This window comes from Salvelinus namaycush, chromosome 28 (genome assembly GCF_016432855.1).
Source record: "Salvelinus namaycush isolate Seneca chromosome 28, SaNama_1.0, whole genome shotgun sequence".
Lineage (NCBI taxonomy): Eukaryota > Metazoa > Chordata > Actinopteri > Salmoniformes > Salmonidae > Salvelinus > Salvelinus namaycush.
In genome coordinates this window covers 44,827,810-44,844,823 of record NC_052334.1, presented here as the reverse complement: position 1 = coordinate 44,844,823, position 17,014 = coordinate 44,827,810, and the positions used below count along the sequence as shown (strand labels likewise).

The 17,014-nt window shown below is 42.6% G+C and overlaps 2 protein-coding genes across 3 annotated transcripts in view; one reads left to right on the top strand and one right to left on the bottom strand.

Annotated features, from left to right (window-relative positions):
• Window positions 1–332: 332 nt before the first annotated feature.
• On the top strand, window positions 333–10,307 carry rtraf (RNA transcription, translation and transport factor). 2 transcript variants are annotated; one of them, XM_038967099.1, is made up of 8 exons: window positions 333–482; window positions 1,158–1,282; window positions 2,418–2,517; window positions 3,107–3,193; window positions 3,906–3,994; window positions 4,303–4,371; window positions 6,241–6,289; window positions 9,734–10,307. In XM_038967099.1, exons 1-8 carry the CDS (start codon window positions 422–424, stop codon window positions 9,886–9,888), a joined length of 735 nt encoding a protein of 244 aa, XP_038823027.1. In that variant the 5' UTR covers window positions 333–421; the 3' UTR covers window positions 9,889–10,307. The 2 variants fall into 2 exon arrangements, with proteins under 2 accessions (XP_038823027.1, XP_038823028.1); XM_038967100.1 differs by having other exon boundaries at window positions 3,116–3,193; window positions 9,734–10,305.
• nid2a (nidogen 2a (osteonidogen)) overlaps window positions 10,205–17,014 on the bottom strand; it is a 122,854-nt gene continuing 116,044 nt past the window's right edge. The window contains exons 24-27 of the mRNA XM_038967376.1: window positions 16,112–16,269; window positions 12,343–12,466; window positions 11,614–11,726; window positions 10,205–10,706 (exon numbers count right to left, since the gene is read on the bottom strand). Coding sequence (XP_038823304.1) covers window positions 11,615–11,726; window positions 12,343–12,466; window positions 16,112–16,269 — 394 coding nt within the window. The 3' untranslated portion in view covers window positions 10,205–10,706; window position 11,614. The remainder of the gene's footprint in view (window positions 10,707–11,613; window positions 11,727–12,342; window positions 12,467–16,111; window positions 16,270–17,014) is intronic.

The following is a 17,014-nucleotide window of genomic DNA, read 5'->3' as shown; positions in this document are numbered from 1 at the left end:
GGTGGATTAAGTTAGTTTCCCTATCATGTATGGGTGCTCCCGAGTGGCACAGCGGTCTAAGGCACTCCATCTGTGTCACTACAGACCCTGGTTCGATTCCATGCTGTATCACAAAAGCCTGATTGGGAGTCCCATAGGGCAGCACACAATTGGCCTAGCGTCGTCGTGGTGAAGGGTTTGTGCGGGGTAGGCCGTCATTTGTAAATAATAATTTGTTCTTAATTGACTTGCCTAGTTAAATAAAAACAAATAAAATGTATGGATTTTCTTTTTACCTTGTTTTGGTTTCAACCCGTCCAGTTGGTGGCGGCAATACACCTTTTTGGGTTGTAGTCCGCCATAAAACCCACAGAAGCACTCTGTGCATCTCTGCTAGGAGTTCCACTATTTGTGACCTATAAAGGTAGAACCACTTGACAAAATGTTTCGAAGAAAACTGACAGCGTTGGATTATCATAACCCCTCTGGATTTGACTGCAACGGTAGCTATAACAAAACCACGATAAACAAGCTATCTGCTATTGAATGACGTGCACTTTCAGAGCCACCCATTGCCATGCTCAAAATATGTAGCTGTAGCATCTAGCTAGCTAACGTTAGTTGTTACCATACTGTCTTTGACGTTACTCTTAAGTCTAAAACATTTCGATACAGCCATGTATGTAATATGTATGCATGTTTTGTTTATATTAGCTGTGTTAATAATACAAAATTATTAACCTGTGAGTCTTGTTAGGAGGTCAGGTTTTGTGCATTTGCCCAGCTAACTAGCTTTTTGGGAGCTAGCTAAACCAGGTAGTTGGCTAACTAGCGTAGCTAGTTTACGAACAGCAGTGCTAGCGAGGCAGTGGAGACGGAGAACGAAACTAGGTAATGTTAGATAATTAGCTAACTTTAGCTAGGCTAGGGGTGGCATCTGAAAGTGATACTCTCTATATTCCTTGTTGGTATATTATAAGTGAGTTGCCTTAGGAATTTTACAGAATTTTCTTATGCGAATTTCTGCCGGTTCAATATAAATGTGATGAGTGCTATATATTCCCACTGGCTCCCCAGTTATTATAACACAGCCTATAATTTAACACAGGAAATCTATTATTACCACTATTTGTGCATCTAGTTATTGTGTCACTGTCTTCATGTTCTGCTTTGCACAGATGAGACAGAGTTCAGGAATTTCATTGTGTGGCTGGAAGACCAGAAAATCAGACACTACAAAATTGAAGACCGGGGCAACCTGAGAAATATCCCCAGCTCGGAATGGCCCAAGTCCTTTGAGCAGGTGAGCAGCAAGGCTAGCTGCAGGGCCAGTCAAAGGTCTGTTCATATTACAACCGGGGTTGTGTTCAGTAGGGCGCACTGTAACACATTTAAACGAAAATCGGTGTTCTTTCTTATTGGGCAAGTTCATGTAGTATCTCCATGTTTCATAATTGTCTTCTTACTGAACCATGGGGTTCTTTTTCCACGTTATCAGTGTATCTAGGAGGATCTGTTCTCAACCCCTTCCCTAACTGTTTACATCACAGGCAAACCAATAGAGCCAGTCCAAGGCCAAATGGTGTCAGTGTTGCAGATGGAAATCCTATGAATAGAGCAGACATGAATGTTTGTTCTACATGACATATTTCTATCTGAACATTCCAAAACGTTGTACTGCTGAACACGCCCCAGGATTAATCTGTAGGCCTAATCATTCTAGAATGCTGAAAGCAATCCGATTTACCGGCCTAATCACTGGTCTCCATAGCTGTGATGCTCTCTTTTTCATTTGAGAACCTCCGTTGTGAAGTTACCATCCCGTTTTCTGTCCAGGAAGCACCCTCTCCACGAATCCTCTCGCTACCAACTGCCATTTTTGAGAAAGTGGCGAGAGGAGAACGGGATGAGGAAAGACTCTTGAGACATAGCACATGTCAGTCAGCGCTTGCACCAGAAACCTTTGTCTCCAGGCTTGAATAGTTCACCAGTGTGAGTCTGGACAGTTCCCCAGTGTGAGTCTGGACAGTAAAGGTTCCGCTGGGTAAGACATGCTGCTCAAGGAGAAACTACCATTTTTTTTCATGAAATGTGAATGGTGGCATTTGAAAACAATTGTTCAGCCATGTCTCACCTGTGGTGTATTCAATAGGAACCAAACGGAAGCAAACTGGGAGGGACCTACGTGCATTTGTCCAATAAATGCTTCTTTTAGTTTTATGGTGAGCGCTGATGAATACACAAGCTCTGAATCAAAGAGCTACCCGGTGAGAGCTAGTAATGACACCACTCCAATGGAGGTAAACCATTTCGAAGAAGATTGTGTTATGGTCTCAGGAACCTTGTATTCACAGTACCCTGGGTCATGTTCTGTAAGGCACACTGTGGCACGTTTTCTCCCTACTGAACATGAGCTTGATTTTCTGTTTCCTACGTAGTATCTTCAAGATGTAAACTGCCCATTCAGTGTCCAAGAGAGACAGGAGTCGGTGGACTGGTTGCTGGGTCTAGCAGTTCGGTTCGAGTATGGAGACAATGGTACTGTACCATCCATTTACTCCTTATATCTCTTGATTTATTGAAGGGACTAGTGTTATTTTCCTTGTGTGATTCGGTGCCCATTGTGTGTACTTAGACCATATTACTACTTTGAATGTATTGTTGTGGTGGTTATCAGCCTCTAGATGGTAGCATTGCATTAACAGTGGTCTACTTTGACTGCTCCACCATAAGGGATCATTATTTGACCTTTATTTAACTAGGCAAGTCAGTTAAGAACATATTATTATTTTCAATGACAGCCTAGGAACAGTGGGTGGTTAACTGCCTTGTTCAGGGGCAGAACAACAGATTTTTACCTTGTCAGCTCAGGGATTCGATCTTGCAACCTTTCGGTTACTAGTCCAACGCTCTAACCACTAGGCTGCCTGTCTAGTGGTTAGAGGGATAATCTAATTGTGATTCCACCCTCTGTTGCCATACACTATTGTTAGTGTCCAGGACTGTTAAATGACTGAGTTTACACACTATTAAAGCAAGTATTTTGTTGTAAAAGCAGTTAAGTAGTATTTAATAAGTGGGGGGCATCGACTAAGTGGTCACTTTCTGGATGTTGTATGTCCCACTGGCTCCCCAGTTGAGAAGTACAAGAACTGTCCGCCAGCCACGGCCACCAAGGCGGAGAAACCCTCGGATCCACTCATCCATCTGGACAGTGAGCTTAACCACTCTTTCATCTCTTCCTCTAAATACCTATCCTCCTCCTTCTCCTTACCCCTCTACTCATCTCTCTCATCCTCTATCCACTCCTCTTCCTCTGTCCCTCATGTTTTGTGATAAAATCATCATTGCACACAGCAACCTACCACTGCTATGGGAATGTAGAGGCTGACAGTGGTGACTAGAAACGTTGGATACCTCAGGCTCATGTGGTGCCGTTCACTAGCTATTCTTTTGCTTTATGCTCATTATTACCTACCTGGCCTGCTTAGGCTTGACTTCCCTTGAATATGGTTTATTCCCAGTGATTACATATGGTTATCTTTTGTTTGAGTACCATGCAAAACAAGATGAGAATCAAACCAACAGGGACAGTTGTAACTCCAGCTGACATTATGAATGTCAACAGGCCCATGCTGTATTGAAAATAAGTGTTTCATGTTTTATTGTCACTTGCACAAATACAGTGAAATGCCTTTCTTGAAAGCTCTTTCCCAACAATGCAGTAATCAATATCTGTAGTACTATAAAGTAAAGTAGAACAAAAACACAAGGAATAGAAATGAGAAGAACACGAAAGTAAGCTACTGAATGTACAGGGTCAGTGCCAATACCATAATTACAATGTGCAGGGATACTGGAGTGGTAGGGGTAGATATGTGTATAGTGTTAAGGTGACTGGGTGTGTTCCCTTCTTGCTCCTCAAGGCAACAACCCAGACTTTAAGGCTGGTGTGATGGGCCTGGCTAACATGCTGAAGATCCAGCGTCACGACGACTACCTGGTCATGCTGAAGGTGAGAACCAGCAGCCATCAAGCACCATGTCTATGAAGTGGGACAAATGTACTAAGGCCCTTTTCACACTACTGAGCCAAGCTGTGCCTAGCGGTGCGATGGCCTAGTTACGCACCCACCATAGCTACTGGAACCTTGCTAAAAGGACAATGTAAAATGAAAATATCAGAGCCAGTTCGGATTGGCACTATACTGTGAAAAGAGTGTTACTCAGTTCTTATGACCATGTTGTAAATGATGACCCTGTGCAGATTTCAGACTTATGCAGATTTGTTAGCAATGGTGTGGTTATTCCACTTGTCCAACAGGCTATAAGGATCCTCATCCAAGAGAGACTGACCCCAGAAGCTATAGCCAAGGCCAGGCAGTCTAAAGAGGTGAGATACTGAGGAAGATCCACCCTCCCGCCTACACATTTAGACCTCATCAAAATGACAAAGGTTTGAAAACGTGATCTGAAAGAATGCCCACAATACTTCAGAACTGGGTCCAAGCAGGACAGGTTTTGTATTTTTGGGACCATTTGCACAAGGCAAGCACACTCTGAACTCTCCGTACAAAACATCTGAGTACTGGTTTAGCATCAGTTTAGCCTTTTTAAATCACAATTAATAAAATTATATGGACAGGGGTGTGGGCACTCGTACTCTGAGACACTTGACAGTGGCTTGTGAAAGTATTCACACCCCTTGGCATTTTTCCTATTTTGTTGCCTTACAACCTGAAATAAAATAGATTTTTGGGGGGGAAATAAGACAAAAAACTGAACTTGCGCGTGCATAACTATTCACCCCCCCAAAGTCAATACTTTGTAGAGCCATCTTTTGCAGCAATTACAGATGCAAGTCTCTTGGGGTTTGTCTCTTTAAGCTTGGCACATCTAGCCACTGGGATTTTTGCCCATTCTTCAAGGCAAAACTGCTCCTTCAAGTTGGATGGGTTCTGCTGGTGTACAGCAATCTTTAAGTCATACCACAGATTCTCAATTGGATTGAGGTCTGGGCTTTGACGAGGCCATTCCAAGACATTTAAATGTTTCCCCTTAAACCACTCGAGTGTTGCTTTAGCAGTATGCTTAGGATCATTGTCCTGCTGGAAGGTGAACCTCCGTCCCAGTCTCAAATCTCTGGAAGACTGAAACAGGTTTCCCTCAAGAATTTCCCTGTATTTTGCGCCATCCATCATTCTTTCAATTCTGACCAGTTTCCCACTCCCTGCCGATGGGGGAAAACATTCCCGAAGGGGATAACGTTCTCGGGTGATGAGGTGTTGGGTTTGCGCTTTCCTTGATGGCCAAAAAGAATACCTTCTTCCATATGTTTGGGGAGTCTCCCACATGCCTTTTTGGCGAACATCAAATGTGTTTGCTTATTTTTTTTCTTTACGCAATAGCTTTTTTCTGGCCACTCATCTGTAAAGCCCAGCTTTGTGGAGTGTATGGTTTAATGTGGTCCTATGGATGGATACTCCCATCTCCGCTGTGGAGCTTTGTAGCGCCTTCAGGGTTATCTTTGGTCACTTTGTTGCCTCTGATTCAATGCCCTCCTTGACTGGTCTGTGAGTTTTGGTGGGCGGCCCTCTCTTGGCAGGTTTGTTGTGGTGCCACATTCTTCCCATTTTATTAAAATAATGGGTTTAACGGTGCTCTGTGAGATGTTCAAAGTTGCATATATTTTTTATTTTTTTTATAACCCAACCCTGATCTGTACTTCTCCAACTTTGTCCCTGACCTGTTTGGAGAGCTTCTTGGTCTTCATGGTGCCGCTTGCTTGGTGGTGCCCCTTGCTTAGTGGCGTTGCGGACTCTGGGGCCTTTCAGAACAGGTGTATGTATATGAGATTGTGATAGATCATGTGACATTTAGATTGCACACAGGTGGACTTTTATGACTTTGTGACTTCTGAAGGTAATTGGTTACACCAGATCTTATTTAGGGGCTTCATAGCAAAGGGGGTGAATACATATGCACGCACCACCTTTTTTTTCCAATTTGGACTATTTTGTGTATGTCCATTATATGAAATCCAAATAAAAATCCATTTAAATTGCAGGTTGTAATGCAACAAAATAGGAAAAACACTTTTGCAAGGCACTGTACATGGAGCCTCCGAGTGTGATGGGTAAGGCCTGTGTGCAGTGGTCTGGAAGTCATCTCCGTGGCTACGCTATTTTAAGAAGATTGCTGTATATTGGCACTTCCTGTGTCCCCTAATTGCTGTGATGTCTCTTCCTGTTTTTGCCTCAAGGGTCTCCCCGTGGCCTTGGACAAGCACATCCTCGGCTTTGATACTGGAGGTGAGTGCTCGCAGTCGAGTATTTTAAGTAATGCACACGGGACACATTTTCAAACGGCAGTGTATTATCCTCATAAAGGGACTAGTCCCTAAATTACATTTTGAAGTTCTTCTGTAACTGCAAATGCTTACGCTGTCAATTCCCTTTTGTGCCCAAGACGATTATTATCATCTTAAAGGCCTCCACACTTTTTTATTTGACAATTATAAAACGCAATACAAATGTGGATACAATGCATTTAAGTAAAAAAACTTATTTCCATTGTGGTCCTCTTCAAACATGTTACACAATCACAGCTAAAAGCTGAATTGCAGTAAATATCACATGGCCCAAATAATTAAATACTGCAAGATCAAAACATAACACATTTGAACAGTCCTCCAGATAAGTGGTTGTTCTACTTGGGAATAGCTTGCAGAACTAGCCAGCTTTCTTCACTGTCCAAACCACGTTGGTTGCGACCACTTGGGAGTAGCCTGGCTCCGCCTTGCAAATCTTTCCACTGCTTAGCCACCCTCGCTGAGTTGAATCGCATCCCCGTAGCTCCTCAGCCCGAGTATTCTCCAGTGGTGTTCTCCAGGCTGAATCGTCTCCCAGTCCCAATGTATCAGGCTTCCATTACAGCGCTACGATTCAGCACAGAGTCCAGTCTGTCCAAGCCGCCCGACACCTCAAGAGGAAATCCCCGGCATGAGCTCCCCAAATCAAAGCTAGCAGTAAAGCAAGCTAGCAGTGCAATCAATATAATAATCAATTTATTGTGTTATTGAAAATATGATTTCAGATCACCAGATTTGTGTGCTCTGTAATTATCTTCCTAAAACAACAGTTTGCAGAAAAATAATATAACAATACATTTGCAGGAGCTAACAGCCTAGCTAGGCTACCCCCTTGGGCACCATGGCAAACCCATTCTTACCTATTGATATGATTGACAGAACAGTAATGGAATTTATTGATCTACTGTTGATGTAATGCTTGGGTGGCTAGGGCCATCACATAGTCAAGATCTGATCCAGATCTGTTGGAGATGCATCCGGGCAAAGGAAACGACATGGAATGTGTCAATGTGGAGATGAGTGACATTTCCCTGTGAACCTCTGTTTGAAGTGGCCTAATGTCAACACAATATCAAGCTGTGTCAGTGCAGGAGTTGTACATACTTGCCGAGAGGTATGTACACTACCGTTAAAAAGTTCTGGGTCACTTAGAAATGTCCTTGTTTTTGAAAGTAATGCGCTTTTATTTTTTGGGGTGTCCATTAAAAGATCAAATTGATCAGAAATACAGTATAGACATTTGTTAATGTTGTAAATGACTATTGTTGCTGGAAACGGCTGATTTCAGGACCCTGTCTTTCAAAGATAATTCGTAAAAATGCAAATGTCTTCATTGTAAAGGGTTTAAACACTGTTTCCTATGCTTGTTCAATGAACCATAAACAATTAATGAACATGCACCTGTGGAACGGTCATTTAGACACTAACAGCTTTAAGGCAATGAAGGTCTACTGACTCTGAAAAACACCAAAAGAAAGATGCCCAGGGTCCCTGCTCATGTGTGAACGTGCCATTTGTCATGCTGCAAGGAGGCATGAGGACTGCAGATGTGGCCAGGGCAATAAATAAATTGCAATGTCTGTACTGAGACGCCTAAGACAGCGCTACAGGGAGACCGGACGGACAGCTGATCGTCCTTGCAGTGGCAGACCACGTGTAACAACACCTGCACATTCGAACATCACACCTGCGGGACAGGTACAGGATGGCAACAGGAACGCACAATCCCTCCATCAGTGCTCAGACTGTCCACAATAGGCTGAGAGAGGCTGGACTGAGGGCTTGTAGGCCTGTTGTAAGGCAGGTCCTCACCAGACATCACCGGCAACAACATCGCCTATGGGCACAAACCCACCGTCGCTGCACCAGACAGGACTGGCAAAAAGTGCTCTTCACTGACGAGTCGCGGTTTTGTCTCACCAGGGGTGATGGTCAGATTTGCGTTTACTGTTGAAGGAATGAGCGTTACACCGAGGCCTGTACTCTGGAGCGGGATCGATTTTTGGAGGTGGAGGTTCTGTCATGGCCTGGGGCAGTGTGTCACAGCATCATCGGACTGTGCCTGCAATGACAACAAGCTATCTCAACGCTGTGCGTTACAGGGAAGACATCCTCCTCCCTTATGTGGTACCCTTCCTGCAGGCTCATCCTGACATGACCCTCCAGCATGACAATGCCACCAGCCATACGTTCTGTGTGATTTCCTGCAAGACCGGAATGTCAGTGTTCTGCCATGGCCAGTGAAGAGCCCAGATCTCAATCCCATTGGGCACGTGTTGGATCGGAGGGTGAGGGCTAAGGCCATTTCCCCCCCAGAAATGTCTGTGAACTTGCAGGTGCCTTGGTGGAAGAGTGGGGCAACATCTCATAGCAAGAACTGACAAATCTGGTGCCGTCCATGAGGAGGAGATGCACTGCACTACTTAATGCAGCTGGTGGCCACACCAGATACTGACTTTTGATTTTGACCCCCCCTTTGTTCAGGGACACATTATTCCATTTCTGTTAGTCACATATCTGTGGAACTTGTTCAGTTTGTCTGTTGTTGAATCTTATGTTCATACAAATATTTACACATGTTAAGTTTGCTGAAAATAAATGCAGTTGACAGTAAGGATGTTTTTTTTTTTGCTGAGTTTATTTTTTTAATGAATTATCTACATAGGTGTACAGAGGCCCATTATCAGTAACCATCACTCCTGTGTTCCAATGGCACGTTGTGTTGGCTAATCCAAGTTTATCAGTTTTAAAAAGCTAATTGATCATGAGAACCCTTTTCCAGTTATGTTAGCACAGCTGAAAACTGTGGTGACTAAAGAAGAAATAAAACAGGTCTTTAGACTAGTTGAGTATCTGGAGCGTCAGCATTTGTGGGTTTGATTACAGGCTCAAAATGGCCAGAAACAAAATGTTTTAGCTAACACAACCTGCCATTGGAACACAGGAGTGGTGGTTGCTGATAAATGGGCCTCTGTGCACCTATGTAGATATTCCATAAAAAATCTGCTTTTTCCAGCTACAATAGTAATTCACAACATGAACCATGTCTACACTGTATTTCTGATCAATTTGATGTTCTTTTAATGGACAAATTTGTTTTTCTTTCAAGGACATTTCAAAGTGACCCCAAGCTTTTGAACGGTAGTATATATATGGAAGTTTTTCTTTTTTTCGGGTCACTACAAATGGTTTCTTTTTTTTTAACACAGCATTTAGAACCTAGGGAAAACAAAAGCATGATTGCATGCATCCTTAATCCTGTCAACATGTGTTCCTACATTCATACAAGAATTCAACTGTGACCTTAGTCGCTGATCACTGACTGAGCATAATCTCATGTCCTGGAACACGGCCTCTTAACGGTGTGCTGCTCCTTTCTCTGCAGACGCTACCCTGAACGAAGCGGCTCAGATCCTGCGTCTGCTCCACATTGAGGAGCTGCGAGACCTGCAGACCCGGATCAACGAGGCTATCGTAGCTGTCCAGGCCATCATCGCAGACCCCAAGACAGACCACCGCCTGGGAAAGGTCGGTAGATGACCCGGCCTGCCTGATCCCTTGACCTCTGCCCTATAACTCCCAACACACGCAGTCTGTGGAAAAGCAGTACCAGTCACACAAACTATACATGGTCCAGGACCCTGTTCTTATTCTATTTTTGCCTCCCCATAACAACCATGAAGAAGCCTTTTTGATTTGGATGTTTTTGATGAGCTGGGAGGATTGGAATTAAATCGACTTTTTTTGGAGGGGGGGAAGCCTTTTTTTGGAATGAAAATGGATGAAATACATTCTTTTTTTATAAGAAATGGTAAGTTCTCAGATTCTTTGCTGAAATGACCCATTTCTGTTTAAGTCCTGAATCACATTTTATTGTTATAAATATCACATCTTACAAAAAATAAAAGGATTTAAAATAAAAAAACTGGTAAAACAGATATTTGTGAAGACAAAATTCCATGTGGTGAAATACAAAATTCTTATTAGTGCACAGAATACTCATACTGCATTGCTGTGTGTTCATTCAATACACATTGACAGGTATAACAGGACTTGTGGCTCAAAGATCTTATTTCAAAGCTATTTTCTTTGGCTTTCTTTAAAAAGTCACATACAAAAATACAGTAGAAAGTAAGAAATGAGGTATAAAACAAATGTACAAAACTTTTTTTGCGGGGGGGGGTTGTCGCAGTTGGTGTTTTGTAAATTTGCTGTGGTTGGTGGAACACTTGCTCCAGAAGACGAGTGTCTTCTTTCGCCGCCTCTGTAGCAGTGTACGGCGGAAGGGTTCTCACGGGCAAGCACGTCAAGACGGCCAAAATAGCACCATAAACACGATTGTCTCTATCATTGTCTCCCTGCAACAGATGACAACCACATTAGGGCAACAGGAAGGATAGCGAAAATCCTTGATGGCTACCCCACACTCAGCTAAAAAAAACGAACGTCAGTCACAGAACAAACATTACTTTCCAAACTTGTCTTTTTTTTCTTTTTACATTTCAAGAGTGCTCCCACCAAACGCAAGACTGTCATTTCATAGGGCTCTTGCCGCTAGATTTCCATGGCTTTGATGTCTAAGCGAGGACCGGTCACATTTCATCACCTAGATCTAAAGTACAGTGATTTGGCAGCAGGTGCCTTCTACCCACCCCCCAGAGGAACTTCCTAGTTGACAGGTTCTGTTTCAAGGCTGTTTGTAATGCTTCTGTTATTTGGCATTTTAGTCTTTTTTTCTTTTTGCAGGCTCTGATACTGTCACGTAACTAAGCTTGTGAGAAAACAGGGAGCCTCAACACTGGGGACCATACTTAATCTGCAGAGTTGCAAAAAGATAAGCATTTCAGGCTACACAGACTGCTTTTATCTTACCCGACTCCCCAAAAGGCATAAGCCATACAGTACAATTCAAGTGGAACAGTTCATCTGATTTAATTCCACCAGATGTGCAAAACCACTGACAACAGTGAATGCTATTGCTATCACTTTGACACGAGGGTAATATTGTTGGTGTTCCATATTGTTTCGCAGGCGCTGCACAGATTATCAGATCTCAATGTCTAAGGAAGTGTCTTGTTACCAAATCATAAGATATAGCAATCTTCTGAGATGCACAGCACGACTGCAAAAAGACAACCTGGAACGTCACCAATAACATGAGTCAAGATTTGCGTGAGCCCACATAATTATGTTTCTGTAGCATGAGGCAGCTTGATGTAAACGTTCACCCCATGGACAGTACGCTATAAAGATGTACACTATTACCTTATAGACAGTGGGTGGTAGCGATGGTGACGCCGTACAGGTGAGACCTCTGGTCAGGTAGGTACTCGTCTGTGAACTGGCTGCTGTCCCGACTCAGAGCAATGACTCCGTCCCTACAAACACCACAGGAAAAAAAAATGCGTATTCAAGTTTGAACCAAGTGCCTTGATGAAGAGCTCCTGGCCTGTGATGGAGGGCTAGATTCCATCCGTGGTGCTGAAGTTCGGCATTACAGTATGATTGAAATTTCAAGGCAATGTTCCAGCATTTGCGGTAAATGCTGCTTGTGTCAGCTCAATTTGAACTGACTTACATTTCAATCTCGCAATCTGTAACACTGAAGCAATACAAATTGAATCGAGCCCTAACTTTCTCCCTAGCTTTAACATCAATGCCCTCTCTGCTCAAGACAACAGCTAATGATGAACATTACTAGATACTTTCATTCATTGCGCTTGCTTGGTCTTTTGTTTGTGTTTTGGTACACTATTTTTTTGAAATGTAAATTGTATTCGCAATTCAGCTGGTTGCTGCAAGTTGTGCAATGTGTTGTTGACGATCAGTAAAAAAAAACACTCATATCATTACACTGAACCTAAAAATAACACTACTTTAAACATTATTTACAGGGTTTGCATGCAACCGTTGCACCCATCGACCTCCATCAAGCACAGCTTAAGTATTTGACATAACTACTACTATTTAAACCCAGATATGTTCCTCTCTTACCTCCTCCAGTCTGTGAAATAGAAGTGGTTGGCATAGAACACCATACTGAATGGGTAGTTCAGGTTGCTGTGGATCACCCTTCTACCCGTCCCATCGGACGCAATGCACTCCAAACGCTTGGTCCCTGTGAGAGGGAAAGAGGGGAGGACACAAAGAAAATATAAGAGATTGGGGATGGTAAGGGATAGATTTTATAGGTTTCATCAGGTTGATAACAGTATAAGCCCCTTTCATAGTATACAGTCTGTATGCATCTGAACTGTGCATCACCTCTGACTCTGCTCCAAAACAGCTTGGCCCCATCCCCACTAACATGCAAACAAAAAAAATTACATTATTCAATCGCCTCCCAAATTTTGTGACAATGCAGAGGGCTCTGTATAGCTCCGCATTGACAAGATTGCTTGAGGGTAGGTGGGTGTGGGACCGTGGGAGGTCCTGTATAAACACAAACTCACTTCCTTGACAACAGCTTTGTTCTGCTCCGCGAAGCGCAAGAAGTATGAATGCCCTGACTTCCGCAGAGGCCGCATAGCAGTAAATGCTGTATGGCCAATACAGAGCCAGATTGACCATAAATCGCCTTTTACATGCTGACCAAACCGGCTCCAGCCGTGCGTCTGCTGATTTTGTCTATCCCCACCAGACGACAAGCAGGTTAAAATACCAAAATCAACTGTGAAACAACTATCAGTGGTGTATTGCTATCTGGTTTAAACGTCACAAAAGTTTTTGAACAGGCTGTATTGCAGCAATTAGGCAACGAAGAAAGGCTAGTGCGTCCCCAACAAATGACAGCAATAGGCTAATGATATTTATTTTCCAACTAGTTTACTTATAACCCATTTTAAACTAAATACACGGAGCACACAATTAAAAAGACAGATATAGGCACTCTAACTTTTTTGTTTTACTTCAATCAAAAATGCCTCCATCTTCACAATCAATAGTAGCCCAAGACTCCTCAGCAGCATGCATGTAACGCCTCGATCACACCAACAGTGTCCTTGCATTTGGGTACACCAGAAGTACATTCATTTCCAATGGAACGCTGCAAGACAACATTCTGTGTGGTGCATACGTTTGATTTATAGAGCGTATGCGTCAAACTGTATGCATAAACAAGTTGAACAGAAACGGTAACAGGTGAGCTTTTGTTGCACACATATCCAGATGATGCTGCATAATATTTCGTGCAAATAGAGCTGTTGGTGTGATCGAGGCGTAAGGCAGCAGGTAAGGAGTGAGAGAATGGTGCTGAAGCTTCAAATCGGGACATGTAATTTAGCTAGCTTGCTGTTGCTAGCTAGCTTGCTGTTGCTAGCTAGCTTGCTGTTGCTAGCTAGCTTGCTGTTGCTAGCTAGCTTGCTGTTGCTAGCTAGCTTGCTGTTGCTAGCTAGCTTGCTGTTGCTAGCTAGCTTGCTGTTGCTAGCTAGCTTGCTGTTGCTAGCTAGCTTGCTGTTGCTAGCTAGCTTGCTGTTGCTAGCTAGCTTGCTGTTGCTAGCTAGCTTGCTGTTGCTAGCTAGCTTGCTGTTGCTAGCTAGCTTGCTGTTGCTAGCTAGCTTGCTGTTGCTAGCTAGCTTGCTGTTGCTAGCTAGCTTGCTGTTGCTAGCTAGCTTGCTGTTGCTAGCTAGCTTGCTGTTGCTAGCTAGCTTGCTGTTGCTAGCTAGCTTGCTGTTGCTAGCTAGCTTGCTGTTGCTAGCTAGCTTGCTGTTGCTAGCTAGCTTGCTGTTGCTAGCTAGCTTGCTGTTGCTAGCTAGCTTGCTGTTGCTAGCTAATTTGTCCTGGGAGATAAACATTGGGTTGTTATTTTACCTAAAATGCATGTGGTCCTTTTTTTAGAATGATCTTTGTAGAATTTGGACCCGTTTTGAGTAATACAACATCTTGTGTTCTCTACTCCGACAATTAATCCACAGATAAAAATGGGGAATGGTCCTTCTTCTGTGGATTTTATATGGCGGTGGGCAACCAACTTTAAGGTGCATTACCGCCACCAACTGGACTGGAATGTGGACCTCATTCATCTTTCATCGTCCACGTGGGTATATGCTCGTCAAAACCAATGAGTAATGGGAGAGGCGGGACTTGCAACGGGGTCAAGCATCTAAAATAGAACCAAATTCTAATTTAGCGCCTGGCTACACAGACTCCACCACTGGTTTGGTCAGCATGTTACAGGCAAACCACACCGGCCATGTTATGAGCACGAGCATTGCAAAATAAATGTACATATACATATTATTCAATCATTTCACCCATAAGCTTGTGTGTGTGAACAAGCATACAACTCCATGTACTTATTTGAAAGATAAAATAGGAGAGATTAATCATAGGTAACGAGCTAAAAACTCAAGAGAGCATCATTTTGAGGTCATATGAATTTAACATTTTTATTACTCTGCAATTTTCCAAGTCATGTCCCCCCTTGACTTTGTGTAAATAAGTCTATTCAACACACTGTGGTTAGAATGTCAATATCACAAACAGAGTTTGTGTTATAGGGAGTTATAGGAGGACATGTCATTCCCTCCCCTTCCTTCACCACATGGCTGCCATCTGACAATGGCCCAACTGACAATGGCCCATCAAAACTACATCAAAACTAATTTCACACAGACCTATAATAATAGATATAGCCTAAAGACAAGATTAAATTGACAACGGTCTTATGGGTGACAATATTATCAATTGCCTTGCGAATGAAGAGACTGCTGCACAGCGTGGGTAATTGACAAAAAAGGGAATGTTTTCAAATCAACATTCATGCAGGTAAAACGTTTTGGTTTCATAATCAGAAAGAGCAGGTTCTACGGTATCTAAAATCATACATTTACCAAACAACTTAAAATTAAGGCATGGGCTCTATTTCAAAATATATATATATATATTTTTTATATTACAGCTGTTATTCCATGTGTTCTACATGTGAGCACTTGAGGCAGCATAGGCTACTAAGCACAGACTAATAACATAATACAACTTAAAATATTATATTCTGTTCTTTTGAAATACAAGTTATTAGTGTTTTGTACGTTTTAAAGATCTGTCTTAATTAAATAATAATGAATTTCTTTGTGACGTGTATAACACTTGAATTATGGTGTTTTGTGGTTTATCATTTTTACATATAGCCTACAGTAACAAAACTCATAAAAAAATATTTTTTGCATATTCTAATAGTAGGCCTTCCTAAAACGTTCATAAACACAACCAAATACATTTTATTTTGCAATAGCATATATGAAATGTATTTGTTATTAGCAACAATACCAACTCAGTAGTCTATTACACGTCTTATTAAGCATTGTGAAATCATTTATAATGACTTTATAAAAGGATTACAAATGTTTCTATTGCGCGACCAAATCATGGGCTGGTGCCACCAGGTTAAAATGTCTGGAGCCCTGCCCTCCCGAGTGGCGCAGCAGACTAAGGCACTGCATCTCTGTGCAAGAGGCGTCACTAGAGTTCCTAGTTCAAATCCAGGCTGTATCACATCCGGCCGTGATTGGGAGTCCCATAGGGCGGTGCACAAATGGCCCAGCGTCATCCGGGTTTGGCCGGGGTAGGCCGTCATTCTAAATAAGAATTTGTTCTTAACTGACTTGCCTAGTTAAAAAATAAAAACGTGATCCAAGATCAGTTTAGCATTTTTTTCCCCCTCTTTATGATTGTGAGGATTTGGGAAAGTAAGCTGGTTCAAGTTATATGCCTTAGGTGTGGTTCTATATGCTCCAAGCTCCTAGAGGAGGCACAAGATTCTTACCTGCGTCCGCCCAGCACACCTGTCTCATGGCTGTGTCAAAGGTCAAGGCGTTGGGCAGGCCAATTCCGTCCTTCACCAGCACCTTCCTGCTGTGGCCATCCACTGAGGATCTCTCGATTTTCGGGGCCTCCCTGTTCCAGTCGGTCCAGTATAGGGTCCTAGAGAGACAACACACAGTTAGAAAGCACTTAGAAATGGCAATTATGGTGGTGTGGATGGTGGCTCATTTGGTTCATAAATGGTGTGTGCAAGGGTAAGTGGTGGGATCGAACCCAGGTCACCCGCTCTCCAACCCAAGTCTTAACTTCCTCTAGATCCGAGGGGGGCATTTGGGGTTACAAGTCTCCCGGGAGGGAGTGATTCCAAATCAACTCCGCTACACATCAAGGTTGTGGGTTCAATTCCCGCATACACTGAATATGAAACCAGATAGGTATATACAGTGCCTTCAGAAAGTATTCACACCCTTTGACTTTTTCCACATTTTGCTGTATTACAGCCTGAATTTTTTATTGATTATATTGAGATTTTGTGTCATTGGACTACGCACAATACCCCATAATGTCAAAGTGGAATTATGTTTTTAGAAATGTTTACAAATTAATAATAATAATAAGCGTAAATGTATTGAGTCAAAAAGTATTAAACCCCTTTGTTATGGCAAGCCTACATAAGTTCAGGATTAAAAATGTGCTTAAGTCACATAATAAGTTGCATGGACTCACTCTGTGTGCAATAATAGTGTTTAACATTTAAAAAAAATATCACTACCTCATCTCTGTACCCCACGCATACAATTATCTGAAAGGTCCTTCAGTCGAGCAGTGAATTTCAAACACAGATTCAATCCCAAAGACCAGGGAGGTTTCCCAATTCCTTGCAAAGAAGGGCACCTATTGGTAG